The following is a 13,876-nucleotide window of genomic DNA, read 5'->3' on the forward strand; positions in this document are numbered from 1 at the left end:
TGACTATGCATCTTGGCGTTAATCTGGTGAAAAGGGACCTCGGTCTGCTTAGCCGGTTGGAAGGAGAAATCTACAGTGGCGTCACCTAGGTTCAAGCCCCGACGGAGTTCAAACCATATTCTCAGCCTAACGATCAAGAATTATTGGAAACTCACACACAGTTCTTTCTTCTAAAGGATAGAAGGAAGGAAGTTGATACAACGATGGACCGTTTATTGATCCCAAATCATCTTAACTAAGCAGAAAAGTTTCGGGTTAACTCCGTTTTCCAAGCGTCATGGCTACCTAACATAAATGCATCAAGGCCTCGACCATATTCCAATGCCAGTAGTTTCCAAAGAGTCATGCCCGCTACTACCTCCGCGGAGCTAATCCGTGGCCGGATATATACATAAAGTATGCATCCGAGCACAACCCACTGGCCAACAAGTGTCATCATGCATACGACAGTCTTTATGTTCGGGTTTAAACACCATTTTAACTCCGTCGGATATCGTCGTTCCCCGAGACCCGGACAAACCCCCCCCCCCGGCAAATCCATAAAACTGTCAAAATTCAAGCAACGATCAACCACGGTACTTAGTCAGCGTTTCTCGGTAGTTAGCGCAACATCCCGAGCCCCGACAGCTTCTACGATAAGAATCTCCCGCCAAGACTGACTAGCCGAGCCGTGGTCGCATTTGTATATAAGGATGTACTCCGTAGGGCGCGCCTGTTAAACTAAAGCCGTTGACGATAAGATAGATTATCTGCTCTACTTATCTGTCGGGTGCAGAATTGCCGAGTGGCATCGACCTAGTAGCTGGGACTAACCTGATCAGGAAGGAGGCCGCGGTTGATCCCGCAGCAACGTGTATACCCCGGAATTCATTCCCCCAGTTCTGGTGAAGAAATGCGAGACGAGCTGCTTGGTCATCTTCGGTCGAGCTACCCCTCGTTTGTTGATAAGATAGCCTCCTCCCACTCTTGATAACACTTTTATCGGCTGCCTGGACGAATCCAAAGTCCTATCGACTCCTTTGCTCGGCCGCGATTGTTGATTGCGATAGCTGTTTGCTCTCTCGCTTGTTCCCATTTACGTAACTATCAAGCCATAGATTCGTATACGATGTCGCGTAGGCTTAGCGAGGACCCTGAGGATCGTGATTACGGCCTATTTTGGCCTCTATTCAGTGCTATGGTTGTGATAAGAGCATGATAGTGCCGGAATGAGGACCGGAATACCAATGGGCTTCCAATGCTGTCGAGATAGCGATCTGTTGTGGTATAAAAGGCTTGAATACGAAGCGATGGGATATGGTATTGACTATCAATCATTCACTATAACCAAGTAATTGGCCCCTGCATAATCTCACAATGCGAGGCTCTATTGGCCACGCCCTAGTCGGGCTAAGCATCTCGGGTCTTGGCCTCACAGCTGCCGTACAACGCGATATCGAGATCGTCCGGTTTCATGATCTTGGCCCTGTGACAGCCGACTCTCTGCACAATATTCATGTCGAATTCCTCGATGACTCCTTTGAGGGACACTTGAAGCTGGTATATGGAGACTGTGGCATGGAAAGTCCCATGCACAGTCACCATGACATTGGCAGCCTCTTTATCAAACGAGAGGCAAAGCCAGACCGTTTTGTCTGGATAACTCCCGAAGATGCGCCTCATGCGCACTGTCTCCATGCATTCTCTGGATCGACCCTGCTTGGTCGTTCTTCACCAGTCAGCGTGGCCTCGCCCATCGCCAAGCGCGAGAGTATCGCCGATGTGGCCGATGCAATGGGTCCCTGGTTCGACGGTGTCGCCTATATGAAGTCCAAGAAGAATAATAAGGCCTTTATCACCAAGGCAAAGAACACCTCAGTTGCTATCCTGGGCGGAGGCATGTCTGGCCTCATGACAAGTCACCTACTAGAGTCCGTCGGCATCCACAACTGGCACATCTTCGAGTCCTCGGAGCGAGTTGGCGGACGTATTCGCACCAAATACCTCAACAACACTCGGCCGGACCAATACCAATACCAGGAAATGGGACCGATGCGTTTCCCTGTCAGCATCAACTATGCAGACACCAACGAGACCCTCGAGATTATGGATCACCGCATGGTCTTCCAGCTGGCTGGCGTGCTCAACGAGATGAACTCTGATCGACCTGATCTGCAAGTCAACTTCATTCCTTGGGTGCAAAGTAGTCCCAATGTTCCCGCTTCATCAGGTGGCAATCGCCTACCAAATGGCCGTATTCCCACTGCAGCAGAAGTCAAAGCCAACTCGTCTCTTGTATACACAGCGGCATCATCTAATGCAACTGCCGTCGCTGATGCCGAGGCTGCGTATGCAAACTATACCAAACTGGAAGATCGTGCCACCATCCAAGCAATCGCAACCAATATGTACCAAGCTCACAAGAAAGCCGTGGAAGATGGCATGTTCCACTGGTCTGAAGCTGGGTATCTGCGCTATGCCCTGGGTTACAACGCAAACATCAGCGATTATGTTGCAGGAACCACCGACTCTCCCATTTGGGGTGACTTTTACGACGACGTCTACTTTGCCGCAACCAAGTGGCGCACCATTGACAAGGGTCTTGAATCCCTGCCTCGTGCTTTCTATCCTCATGTCGCTGACAAGGTCACTTTCAACCGCACCATTCAAAGTCTTATCTACAACGAGACGACCGAGAAAATTTCTGTCGCATGGAGAGACGACCCGCTGCAGATGATCCCCAAAACAGCCGAATTTGATTACGCAGTCGTTGCAGCACCATTCAGCAAGGTCCGGCTCTGGGATCTGCCCAGATACTCCTCCCTGTTGAGTCGTGCCATTTCCTCGCTGAACTACGATCCTGCTTGCAAAATGGCACTGCTGTACAAGACCCGATTTTGGGAACACATGGAGAATCCCATCTTTGGTGGATGCGGTTCTGTCGATGTTTCTGGCGTAGGAAGTGTCTGCTATCCTTCCTACAACATGAACGGCACCGGACCCGGTGTTATTCTCGCCTCGTATATCTCCGGCACAGCGGCGCGCTCGACCGCAGCTCTCAACCCCGAAGAGCACGTCGCTCTCATTCAGCGTACCATGGTCGAAGTGCATGGTGATATTGCTGCTGAGCAGTTCACTGGTATTTACGATCGACAGTGCTGGGAGTTTGACCGTCATCAGGCTGGTGCTTGGGCGGATCCGCTTGTTGGCCAGCAGGAGCTGTACCTGCCGGCGTACTATCAGACAGAGTTCAAGACAATCTTCATCGGTGAGCACACGAGTTATACACATGCTTGGATCTTTTCGGCTCTTGACTCCGCGGTGCGTGGAACGACTCAGCTGCTGCTTGACCTTGGCCTTGTTGATGAGGCCAAGTCTATCGTGGAGACTTGGATGGGTAGGTGGATCAAGTTGTAAGCGGCGTTTGCCGTGAGTTGTATATAGTCTCTATGGAGAAATGATGATAGACACGTATAATGACATGATCAGCACATCCTTGCTGCTTCGGGAATTCCCCTTTTCTATTCCACGTTATGGTAGAACCTCTTTACCCTTCCAATCCCAACACCTCCCCCTCCCACCATCAACATCCGGTCGCAATCCCGCAATAACCCTCAAAAGTCTATCCGCCGCATCCAACGGCTCCAGCAAATCCCTCCCCTTCCAAAACTCCTTCGTAAAATCCGTCTTCACAGTACCAGGATGCAATGCAACCGCAATAGCCCTCTCAGTACAGCGGCCACGCAGATACAAATCAAACGTCTTGGCAATCTGATATACGGAAGCTTTGCTCGCGCGGTACGAGTACCATCCGCCAGACGCGTTGTCAGAAATAGATCCGACGCGTGCCGCCATCATGGCATAGATGGCGTGGGATGGTAGCTGTAGATTTCCTTCCGAAATTGGGAATCCAGACGCGGATTTGGTTGGGAGGAATGGGGATAGGTGTTTCATGAGAAGGAGTGGGCCTAGCGCGTTCACTTTGAAACTATCAAGTGCATTGGCGGCGTCGATTTGAGATGGAGATTTCTCGACATGCAAAATTCCCGGAATTGTGAGAGCTAGACGAAGTGGTGTCTCCGGTAATTCTTTGCGAATTTTATCCGCCATTGATGATATTGTTGATTCGTCTGCGGCAGCACGTTAGATCAATTGTTCTGAAGTAGAAAAACGTAGGATCAAAATTATAGGAGGGAATCAAATTTGTTTACCTTTAACATCAACCTCCATTATCCGCAGTCTTTTCTCCGCATCTGAAGGTACCCCCTTGCCAGATAGTAGTTTTCCGCGGAGTTCATCACAGTTCTTCCGCGCCGTAGCCACAACAGGGACATTGGTTTGCGAGAGTAGTTGCTGCGCGAAAGCAAAGCCTATTCCGCGAGACGCGGGCGTCACTAAAGCAAATCCATGCGTGGCTGCTGCCATATCAAGACCGATTGGATGTTGGATTTTGGTTTTGGAAGGGGTAGAGAAGTGACTGGTCGATTTAAGGTATGCATGCTCGTGTATCAAATATGACGTCATTGATATCAACTGCTAACGGATACCCTATCCTGAACCACGCAGGCGTCGAGGCCATGTTCACAGCCGGAAATTTCTTGCCGATACAATTCTTGAGCAAAACTTGGCGCTGTGGTGCTTTCAGCTCACGTTTTGGATGGAGCTTTTTATTGCCGATCTATCGACCCCTCGATGCGACGACAGTCGTGGCAACCATCGGCCATGCAAGGCTGATCGGTCAACTCGATATCGGACTACTCCATGATTGAATCTTTTCGATGGGTGTGGACTAAGCAAGATGCCTAGGTCTCTTTGATTCGCTTATTATGCAGTCTGTTGAATGATACAACGGAATTAAGACCGTGTTGGAGATGCCTCCCTCTGCGGATTGCTCCGTCTTTTCTCTTTCTGCTTGGCCTTGCAAGCTACTTGGTGGTATTTTCCGCTTGCTGCAATGCAGATTACCGCAAACATTTGTTCTTGTGGTCTATACGATATACTTCCTCTTCTCTCCTGCTCTTCCCTTCTCTATCTCTCTCGGGAGAACATAGATCAGAGCTCGCTCTTTTTATACCTGCTGCTATATGTGCTTCTTTTTGCGTATAAGCGTGACCCCTAACGGCCTATCTCCTCAATGATGCCGGATCCGTTCATAAACCGGTGGCGATGAGTTCGTCAAGAATCCTGAAGCCAAAGTGACACATTTCAAGGCCAAGATCCTCCAGAAATATCACAGTGTCTATGACCACTGGTTTGAGCATGTGGTACTCGACGAGCGCCAATACATCAATTCTATTCGAACGAGGCAACACCAGCGTATTGCCCTGCTCACGCGCAACCCAAGTCCCGGCTACTGGGCTTACCGGAACCCCGGTGTGGAACGGAGCTGCCGAGTTCTATGAGTATCTCAGCCTGCTCGAAGAAGATAACGGGAAACACCGTCCGTGAGGTCGCCTGTGACATTCTCCGCACCTCTCAGCAGGTATGATCTAGGTGCGGGTTCTGCCTTGGGAGTTGGCGGAAGTTCTTTATGCCCTAGTGAATTTTATGATGCATGTATCGCTATTTTCCAACGGGAACATCACTGCAGCGGTCAGTCATGGTTGCTTCCCATTCTTGTTCCGGGCAAGGGCTGGGTGGAGAAAAGGAAATCATCATTGGGGCAGAAACTTTTTCAATTGGGATCATGGTCGTCGACGTCCGGTACATGGCACTTGATCCAGCTTTAGACAACGCCAGATATATAACGCCACTCTCAGATCTTACAAAACCTGGGGAGGATGACATGGAATGCCGTGGCGAATGACCTAAAGAGGAAGGCCCGCAACTAGACTATTGGTGTGATGCGACACAGGGCTCAACACACCCCGGACGACTTCGTTTGTGGCATTGGAAGTCAAGATGCTACCGGCGAGGTAATTGCCTAGTATTTTAGTGCTCCGGTTTATGATTTACCGCATTACCGAGCGTGATTTTCCGGGTTCGACCTGGCTCGCGGCCTTACTGCTGGATACTATGTAGAACGTGTTCGTATTGTCACCTCCTAAGTGAGGGAGAATACCGAGGGCAATACTCGAAGAAGCAGCTGGTACTCAGCACCTGCGTCAGACGTTTCTATCCCACGCACAACCTCCATATAATACGAAACGTTCCTAAATTCTTCCCTCATCACTACCTTTCAAAAAGATTTACGTGGTGTCCTGATATCTATAAATGAATGATGCATTTCTAATGTCTCCATGCCATTATCTTCTCACGTGTAACCTCTGCTAGGACATCGTCGCGTGTTCTTCCCCAAATAGTGACCTTTTAATGAGTGGTTGAAGAATCTCGAGAAAGTAAGCGCATATACGCTGCACCCATTGGACATCCAGATCCTTTCCACATCGCCGCATCACTATAAAGCTCCCGTCGAATCATTGGGAACTCTTAAACGTACCCCACCTGTCAGATTCTGGATCCATCTCAGTCGCTAGAATTTCAGCATGAATATTTCGCCAAGAATTCCTCGGCGGCTCATCCAGTAGCGCGATTCCATCCTTCAGCTCATCATTATCGATGTGACATATCCATACCGGATCTTTAAGTACCGTGGACAGGCCGGAAACCATCCTAGTGCTTGGGAAATCACGATCGACAACAACCGGTTGAATCAGTTCACAGCTCTTGAGCTTCTGCTCAAGGGGGCAATTAATTTGGACAGCCCACACAGAGCTGCCACTGGGTGTCTCGCTGATAGTTTCATCGAAATATCTGCTGAAGAATCGAGAATGTGTCGAAAATCGGCACAGTCTAGATCAAGATATCCAGATGGTGGGTCTCCACGCCTGCCACTCAATGCAACATAATCACCGCAGAGGTTTTGAGGCACTCGCATACCGTGGCAGGCTGTTACCGCATTCTGAATAGATTCGTTGAACTTAGGTGGTCTTTCGTCCCAGTCTTGATAGTGTATCGTGATTAGGTGGTCCAAAATCAAACCCCTCCTCTTATTTTCGTCGAACGGCAGGGTGAACAAGACAGCATGCTTTGGGCCTAGAAACGCATCGAAATCGGGATGGTATTCGCCCATTTTCAAAACGATAGGCACCCATACAAGTAGTGGCTCTTTTTCATCTCTAGGAAACCAGACGCCGATCTTGTGCGTGTCTGATGGGCGGTTAGTTCGGAAGTCAAGGTACTGTCTAAAGCTTGTGCGCTGGCCAGTCCAGTTCCCGACATCTTTTGGAACAGCACCAGGTAGAGTAACAGCGATAACACAAACCCTCCTCGGGACGGGTCATTTTGCAAATAACGCAAAGACTCTTCAAGTCTTGATAGAATATTTTCGGTGCGCGGATACATCTGGGATTTAGCCTGGAGCACTGTTAGGCGTACCCTCTTCAAAGCATAGAATATAGGTGCCGATCCAGTATCTGCATATCTTCCCGGAGTTTCTGGCCTTGTCTCTCGAATTTTTCTCTATATTTATGCTGCCGCCTGATCACAAGCATATCGGTAGACTTCATCTCCGAGACCGCTGACGATTGTTGGACGGCAACTGTTTTCGGACATCGTGCTGGCTCCATAAGTACTTTTATTCTCTCCTTGATTCTCTCACATAGTGACCTCATTCGCGGTTGCATAATGCTTAAACTGCGGAAGGGAATACCCCAGGAAGGGTGACACCGACCGTGACAGCCACGAACTCTGAGCTTCAGTGACGACAAAGCTAGAAAGTGCTCACAGAGAAAACATGCCTTCTTGCTACACCCAAGGTACAAACGTATCGGTGTCAGTGAAGGTTCCGCCTCGTAGCGTGCCAGGAGCTGTATTTCGCAGTGAATTGAGGGAAGGAGAAAACAATCACTTTTTAACTGGTCATCCTTTTTAACTACACCTTTGGGCAACTTTCCATCATTATCCGGAAGTTCAAGCTTATTCCAAGCTTGGAATACCGTTTGCTTATGTCGTTTTTCAAGTCGGACAGGATCTGGCGGTGACAATTTGATAAAGATGACCGATCGAAGGCTAGGCAGTAGCTGGGCAATGTGAGATAGGATCCGAATATCAGTCACTATCCTTGCCAGAGTTTGCCATGTCTTCATGACTTTAGGTGGATTCGCCCAATGAAGTATATCTTTCAGCTTAAACATCGTTTCTTGCTGTGGTGAGTGCAGTGTGAGCGAGAGCTGCAAGTTTCACGATTTGACGTAGTTCATCGTCCGTCTCTCATAGAACCAATTTGGACTCAAAATTACGGAACTCTGGTATGAGACGCTCAATCACGGTCAAGGCTAATGGGTGTGGTTCGGAACAGCAGCCAAGGAGACAGGTCGAATCTCTAGGCTGGCTTTTACTAGATGAGCGAGAGATAGGACGGAACGGTGACCCTTTTACAAGCTTCACTGCCGTTGCTATATTGTCTTTCAAGTGACTAGTATTATATACTATCGTTTCGCGCAGAAAATAGTGGTCATCCGTGGCATTTTGACGCGAAACCCCTTGACAGCTGGTCAAAACCTGCAATAAATTCACTGCTCGGTAATATATTACTTACTTTCGCCTCGCCTAGCAAGGAACTTGGTCATTAAGGAAAGATAACCATCGTCTTTGGACCTAAACCAGTGTTTCGGTCGAATTCTCTTTCTCTCTTGAACCGGCAGCAGTAACATGGTTCCCGCGCTTTGTGCGGGCAAGTCGCTCACTGATACAATTTAGAAACTTTTCCCGAAGGAATTCATCGCCAAGTGCCAAATTTGCAGCGTCTGTACTTGTGTTATTAATGTCAGGGATGTCATCATCAACGTCCTCGTCGTCATCGATTGTCTCGTCATCAGATGGTGAATATTTGGGGTGCAACCGCTTATCTGACACGGGAGTAGTGTAAGGATTCCAATAGGATAGAATATGAGATGCCTAAACAACCTTGGCAACTTCATGAATGGCCTTACGCGATGGCCTATCCATCTCTAACTCAAGATAATACAAGACTCTCAAAAATGAAGAGATGGCGAGTCCGAGGAGGTGAAAGGGTGGTCGTATTAAACTGTCGAGAACACTACAGCGGGTTAGGGGCCACTCACACGGCGTATGTGCTGGCAGTGCATTAGGATAGAAGTCAAGTATCTCATGCAGCTCAAGAGGACGGCGCCAAAGGATTGGACAGGAAGCACCCTGCCCTTCACGAATCAGCAATCACCATCGTCCTTTATGGTTTCTGATTTGGTACTTCTTTCAAACAAAAATTACAAAGTGATTAGGTGGCGGATTAAGGGTGGCCATTATCACCCTGCCAGAGATATTTCTACCTCCTTTCCTTTAAAGGGTAGCCCTAGTTGTTACTGTACGCTACTCGTATCATCAACTGAAATTTATGCAAAGCGAGCAGCATCATTCACTCTATCATTATCATTCTATTTCAGACTGTAGTCCGCAAAGTCCAGATCCCGAATCTCAAAAGGATCATCCGGGGAAGAATCACATTTCAAACTAGACCCCGTCCCAGATCCGTTCTGCCCACAGTCACCACCAGCCCTCTCCACCTTCCGCGACTTCAATCCCGATATAATATCCCGATCATACGGCTCCCGGATCTTCAAAATGGTGGAAACCGAAGACTCAGCATAACTCACTGTCAGTTTATCCAAAGACTCGATATCCACATGCGCCAAAATCTCGTCTGGAGAACAAGTTATGACTGAAGAACCCTTGGGCGCACCCAACAACGTCGCCAAAAAGAATGCCGAGCCATACCTCCGCCCCAATTGTTGGAGTGCGAGGATACACTGCGACAATCTGCGGAAACTGGCCGCCCCAACGTGCGGATCCCCCGAGAACATCTCTTGGATGTGGATAATACCCGCTCGCAGGATCATTGCCACGCTCGTTGTGGGTAGGTAGTAGATGAGCTGTTTTTGGTAGAGATCTTGCAGGATGAGGGTGATTTCGACGGCGGCGCGGAGAATGGGGCATTCGGGACCGTCTAGTGAAAGTGGTTGACTGGGGCTATACTTTTCAGAAAGAAAGTCTAGTTGGCGGTGGATTGTGGAGTATATTTCCAGATAAACCATTTTCAGCCATGCGCAGTGCGAGTGGAATATCAGGTCTGCGTTGTGCGCTGGGAGGAATGGTTTTGGACGGAAAGATATGGTTTCAGGGAGATCTTGGAGCCAGTCGTCTAGTTCGAGTTTGGATAGCCAGAGACTTGTTTGGCGGGGTTTTGGGGCGATGGTGGGTATGTTGTGGTGGATTGGTTGGCAGTCCCATGAGTAGAGGTCGTCTTTGACGCATCGGCAAAGTTTGACTTTTTCAAGGAAGATGCGGGCAAGGTTTCGCTCGTTGATGCCATAACAGGCTTTGGCGTATTTCTGAGTGGTGATGTCCAAGTTTTCTAGTGTGAGCATGGGTATTGGTGAATGGACTTCGTCTTTGATTACTGGTGGTTGTTGGAGGCCCAGGGCTATTAGTCGATCGCGGGTGAAGACGCTCCACCAGAGCATGTTTCGAAGTTTATGGTCTGGTTTTGGCTCTTCGGTATGGTCGAGATGAAGACCGGTTTTGCATGCGAGGGAAATACACACGGAAATCCAATGACGGCCATCTTTGTGTCTGTCGGGATCCTCGTACCAATATGTCATGAGTAGCAGGCTTTGTATGACGATGAGATTGTCGTCTTCGACGTCAAAGTCGTAGAGTGCCTGCTATTATTAGCATTCCATCCTTGCCCTCTGTAACCTCTTCTCAAGAAGCTTTACTCACCCGTACGCGTTGAAAGAGCGTCTCCAATGCATGTCGCCGCGACAGAAAACCAGCAGCATAAAGAAACTTCAAGTCCACAAAGATCGCCCCCGCAAACATAACAGCCTGGTACAATAACAAGCTAATCGAACCTTGAGAGTCATGTTGATCATCAAAAATCGCCCTCGAAAAGAGCTCCAAATTCAAAAACGGAATATGTGGATGAATATGCCGAATATATCCCTTCAAAATCTCCCTTGCAAACCCCGGGTCCGGAATATCCAAAGCACCCTTTAGCACCAAGAAGTCCAAATCTTCTTTAGTCAGCCGTGAAGAAGGTTCGCGCAGGTAGGATGGTAAGATGTTATTGTAAGGAGGCAAGGCCCACGTCGGGCCTAATAACCGATGTACTTCGGTTACTAGATTGTCCAGTGGGAAGGTCGATAAGACGCCGGGCTTTCGGGTCATACCCCGAGTGGGCCGGCGTGTGACGGCCATGCGTTCTTTCATGGTTGCACTTGACTTGTCTCGTGATGGCGAGAGGTGATGTGGAAATCAATAGTGGTAGACCGTGATGACCGTCGGCTATTGTGTGTGGACGGACCTCGGCGCTTTTCGGCATAGTGTTGTTTATGCGGGGTGGGCATCAGTTTAGGTTCATTACAAAATGTACAGCGCCTCTTTGATTGATCGGTTGTCTTGTTATCTCGGTTTTGATTATGATGATAGATGATTGATATACGAGTTTTTGGAATTGTTGCTGAATATGGACTGGGAAAGGAGCGTTCCATGGCCTCAATTTACGGGTCTACAAAAGTCGAGGACTCCTTCACTACTGGTTTTGATTAATATCACTAGCTTGAACGGGGTCCTAGTTCAGTGTGTCTTTTATGAAAATTAAGGTAAAATTAAGGTACGAGCTTAGGAGATAAAAAGCACCGAGAGCAGGAGGAAGATGACCGATGAATATCCTATACCCGAGTACATGATATACGTACTGCTGTACTTGATCTCTCCAATGAAAGAAACGATAACTACAACGAAACCTCCCCACCATGATGAGAGAAAATAAACTCCCCAAAATCAAAGTCCCAACTTCCATCATCCAAAAAGTCAAACTGTCCATCTAGATCGCCAAACAAAGGCGTAGCCCCATCCGACACCCCACACTCAGTTTCAACACCCGAAGCTTTCACAGCCATCGCCTCCAAAATCTCACGGCACGTTTCCAAACTCTCCCTCGCCGCATTCATCGCCGCCTCCTCCGGTGACGACCCATCAAACAAGGCCTCAACCTGCGCCGTCGCCATACTAATAAACACATACCCTTTGACATTGGTCTCACCATGGCGCATCCTCTCCTTTGCATACTGTGCTACCCGTCGAGCGTCACGAAGAATCGGCTCCTGCCGGGCGCGATTCCGGCTGCGTGAGACCAGGGAGGCATCTGCGTCGATGTCGGATGTCAATTCTAGGTAGAGGATGAAGGCGCCGCGGGTGATCAGGTCGCGGAACATACCACCTCCGGTGAGGAGAAGGCGAGCGTATAGTTCGTCGTCGATGATGGAGACGATATCTTGGGTAGCGTCGAGGCAATGCTTTTGCGAGTAGGTGTAGAGTGGATTCTTCTTGGCTTGGATTGCGTAAGGGAAGTGGAGGCAGAGTGTGAAGCGGCGGAGGAGATGGGTGAAGTGACTGAGTGCAAATCGGGAGGTGTGCGAGATAACATTGAGCGGCGGAGTGCTGCCAAGGGCGGTCGTTGCAGTGCGACAGGCTGTTGCTAGTTCCTTTTCTAAACGGAGGACTTCTTCGTATGACGGTTCCTCCTGTAGGCTGTTGATAACCTTGGTCACATCTAGTCTCAGAGGGAGAGAGGCGGCTAGTAAAGGGAGAAGTTGTTTCTGTGATGGTGGCCCATGTATTTCGCTCTGAGCTTCCACCTGCGTTCCTCCGAGCTCAAGCTCTTCGTCGCTCATCCTGGATGGTGGCAGGGTATTGAAGTCTCCTGTTGAGATCATGGGCGACATCCCGGAATCCAGCGCCGCCTGGACATTCATTTCGAGGATAGTGTACCACAGTCGTCTTCGGATTTCCTTTTCTTGCAGACTCATCTCCTCCATACGGTTCGGATCATGATGTAAGCCCATCTGCATTGCCATGCGCATTAGAGAGCCCGCTGAGATCCAAACCAGATCGGCCCCCAGCCGAATCACCTGCCGTGCAAGAAGGAGCAAACAGTGAATCTGGATTCCATTCAAAGTGAGACGATCCTTTTCCAAGGGACCGGAGAGCCATGTCTGTGCAATATTAATCCAGTCCCTCGATCTGGTGGCGAGTTCGTCACGGATGGTAGCATCAGCATGCAATATACCCGTCACAGACAAGATGAGGAGTAATTCAACGACGAACGAACTCTTTGCATTCTCCCGGTCGTCCTTATATCTCCTATACTCTCCGATGAAAGACGGGTAGTATAGAATGCGATAGCAGGATTCAAATGTTGCAAAGTATAACCGTACCAGATCATCCATCACCGCACCGTCAGGGAACGAGGAGTAGATGTCAGGAGGGAGACACTTTCGACTAGGACGCTGCCTCTTCGCGTCTCGTGCCAACTGCTTGCATTCAGCCACAGTTTTTGCAGCGGAATCTTGTGCGCCGTGGCCATCACCGTGAAAGATCGATCCATAGCACTTCAAAAGAGGCTCTAGTGTCGGCAGACCGTCCAACTGTTTAAATTGTTAGCGAGGGAGAACGATCCAACAAGATCTGTATATTTATCATACCTTAGACATCGAGTTCATCCAATGCCCGTAGCCGAAAACCCGAGTCTTGTTCAAGGCGCCGTGAATCCGAGTCGGGACGGCGGAAGTACGAGACAGGGCATCGTTAGGCTGAATTGCTCGTTCTGGAGTTCTATGCCATCGTTCACTAACTTCTGGGAATTGTTCTGCATGTTGGGAAGCACGAGGACGTTCCTCATATGTACACGAAGGCGTATTGTGAGCTGTGCACTGCCCACAGGGTTTTGCCCGGTCACAGCGGACTTTGCGGCGTCGGCATTCGATGCAAGAAACGGCGGGACGGCGGCGCTTTCGGACACCCGAAGGAAATTCAGAGTCCATTTCGGCTTTCTGTTGTTCCCTGATGCCTTGTATCAGTAGTACGGGGTTGATTG

At 49.2% G+C, this 13,876-nt stretch overlaps 5 protein-coding genes across 5 annotated transcripts; 2 read left to right on the forward strand and 3 right to left on the reverse strand.

Annotated features, from left to right (window-relative positions):
- Positions 1-1,356: 1,356 nt before the first annotated feature.
- N7473_011776 (flavin monoamine oxidase family protein) lies at positions 1,357-3,396 on the forward strand (the record flags this gene model as incomplete). Its single annotated transcript, XM_057157715.1, has 1 exon — positions 1,357-3,396. One exon carries the CDS (start codon positions 1,357-1,359, stop codon positions 3,394-3,396), a length of 2,040 nt encoding a protein of 679 aa, XP_057003565.1.
- Positions 3,397-3,510: 114 nt separating this feature from the next.
- On the reverse strand, positions 3,511-4,404 carry N7473_011777 (uncharacterized protein; the record flags this gene model as incomplete). The annotated part of the gene is made up of 2 exons (XM_057157716.1): positions 3,511-4,109; positions 4,191-4,404. 2 exons carry the CDS (start codon positions 4,402-4,404, stop codon positions 3,511-3,513), a joined length of 813 nt encoding a protein of 270 aa, XP_057003566.1.
- Positions 4,405-5,220: 816 nt separating this feature from the next.
- N7473_011778 (uncharacterized protein) lies at positions 5,221-5,427 on the forward strand (the record flags this gene model as incomplete). The annotated part of the gene is made up of 1 exon (XM_057157717.1): positions 5,221-5,427. The coding sequence occupies one exon, from the start codon at positions 5,221-5,223 to the stop codon at positions 5,425-5,427; it is 207 nt and encodes a 68-aa protein (XP_057003567.1).
- Positions 5,428-9,374: 3,947 nt separating this feature from the next.
- N7473_011779 (fungal specific transcription factor domain-containing protein) lies at positions 9,375-11,208 on the reverse strand (the record flags this gene model as incomplete). Its single annotated transcript, XM_057157718.1, has 2 exons — positions 9,375-10,658; positions 10,720-11,208. The coding sequence occupies 2 exons, from the start codon at positions 11,206-11,208 to the stop codon at positions 9,375-9,377; spliced, it is 1,773 nt and encodes a 590-aa protein (XP_057003568.1).
- Positions 11,209-11,732: 524 nt separating this feature from the next.
- On the reverse strand, positions 11,733-13,823 carry N7473_011780 (putative C6 transcription factor; the record flags this gene model as incomplete). Its single annotated transcript, XM_057157719.1, has 2 exons — positions 11,733-13,427; positions 13,485-13,823. 2 exons carry the CDS (start codon positions 13,821-13,823, stop codon positions 11,733-11,735), a joined length of 2,034 nt encoding a protein of 677 aa, XP_057003569.1.
- Positions 13,824-13,876: the final 53 nt, after the last annotated feature.

Source organism: Penicillium subrubescens (genome assembly GCF_028828155.1).
Source record: "Penicillium subrubescens strain IBT 31985 chromosome Unknown utg000010l_segment0_segment0, whole genome shotgun sequence".
NCBI classification, from domain to species: domain Eukaryota; kingdom Fungi; phylum Ascomycota; class Eurotiomycetes; order Eurotiales; family Aspergillaceae; genus Penicillium; species Penicillium subrubescens.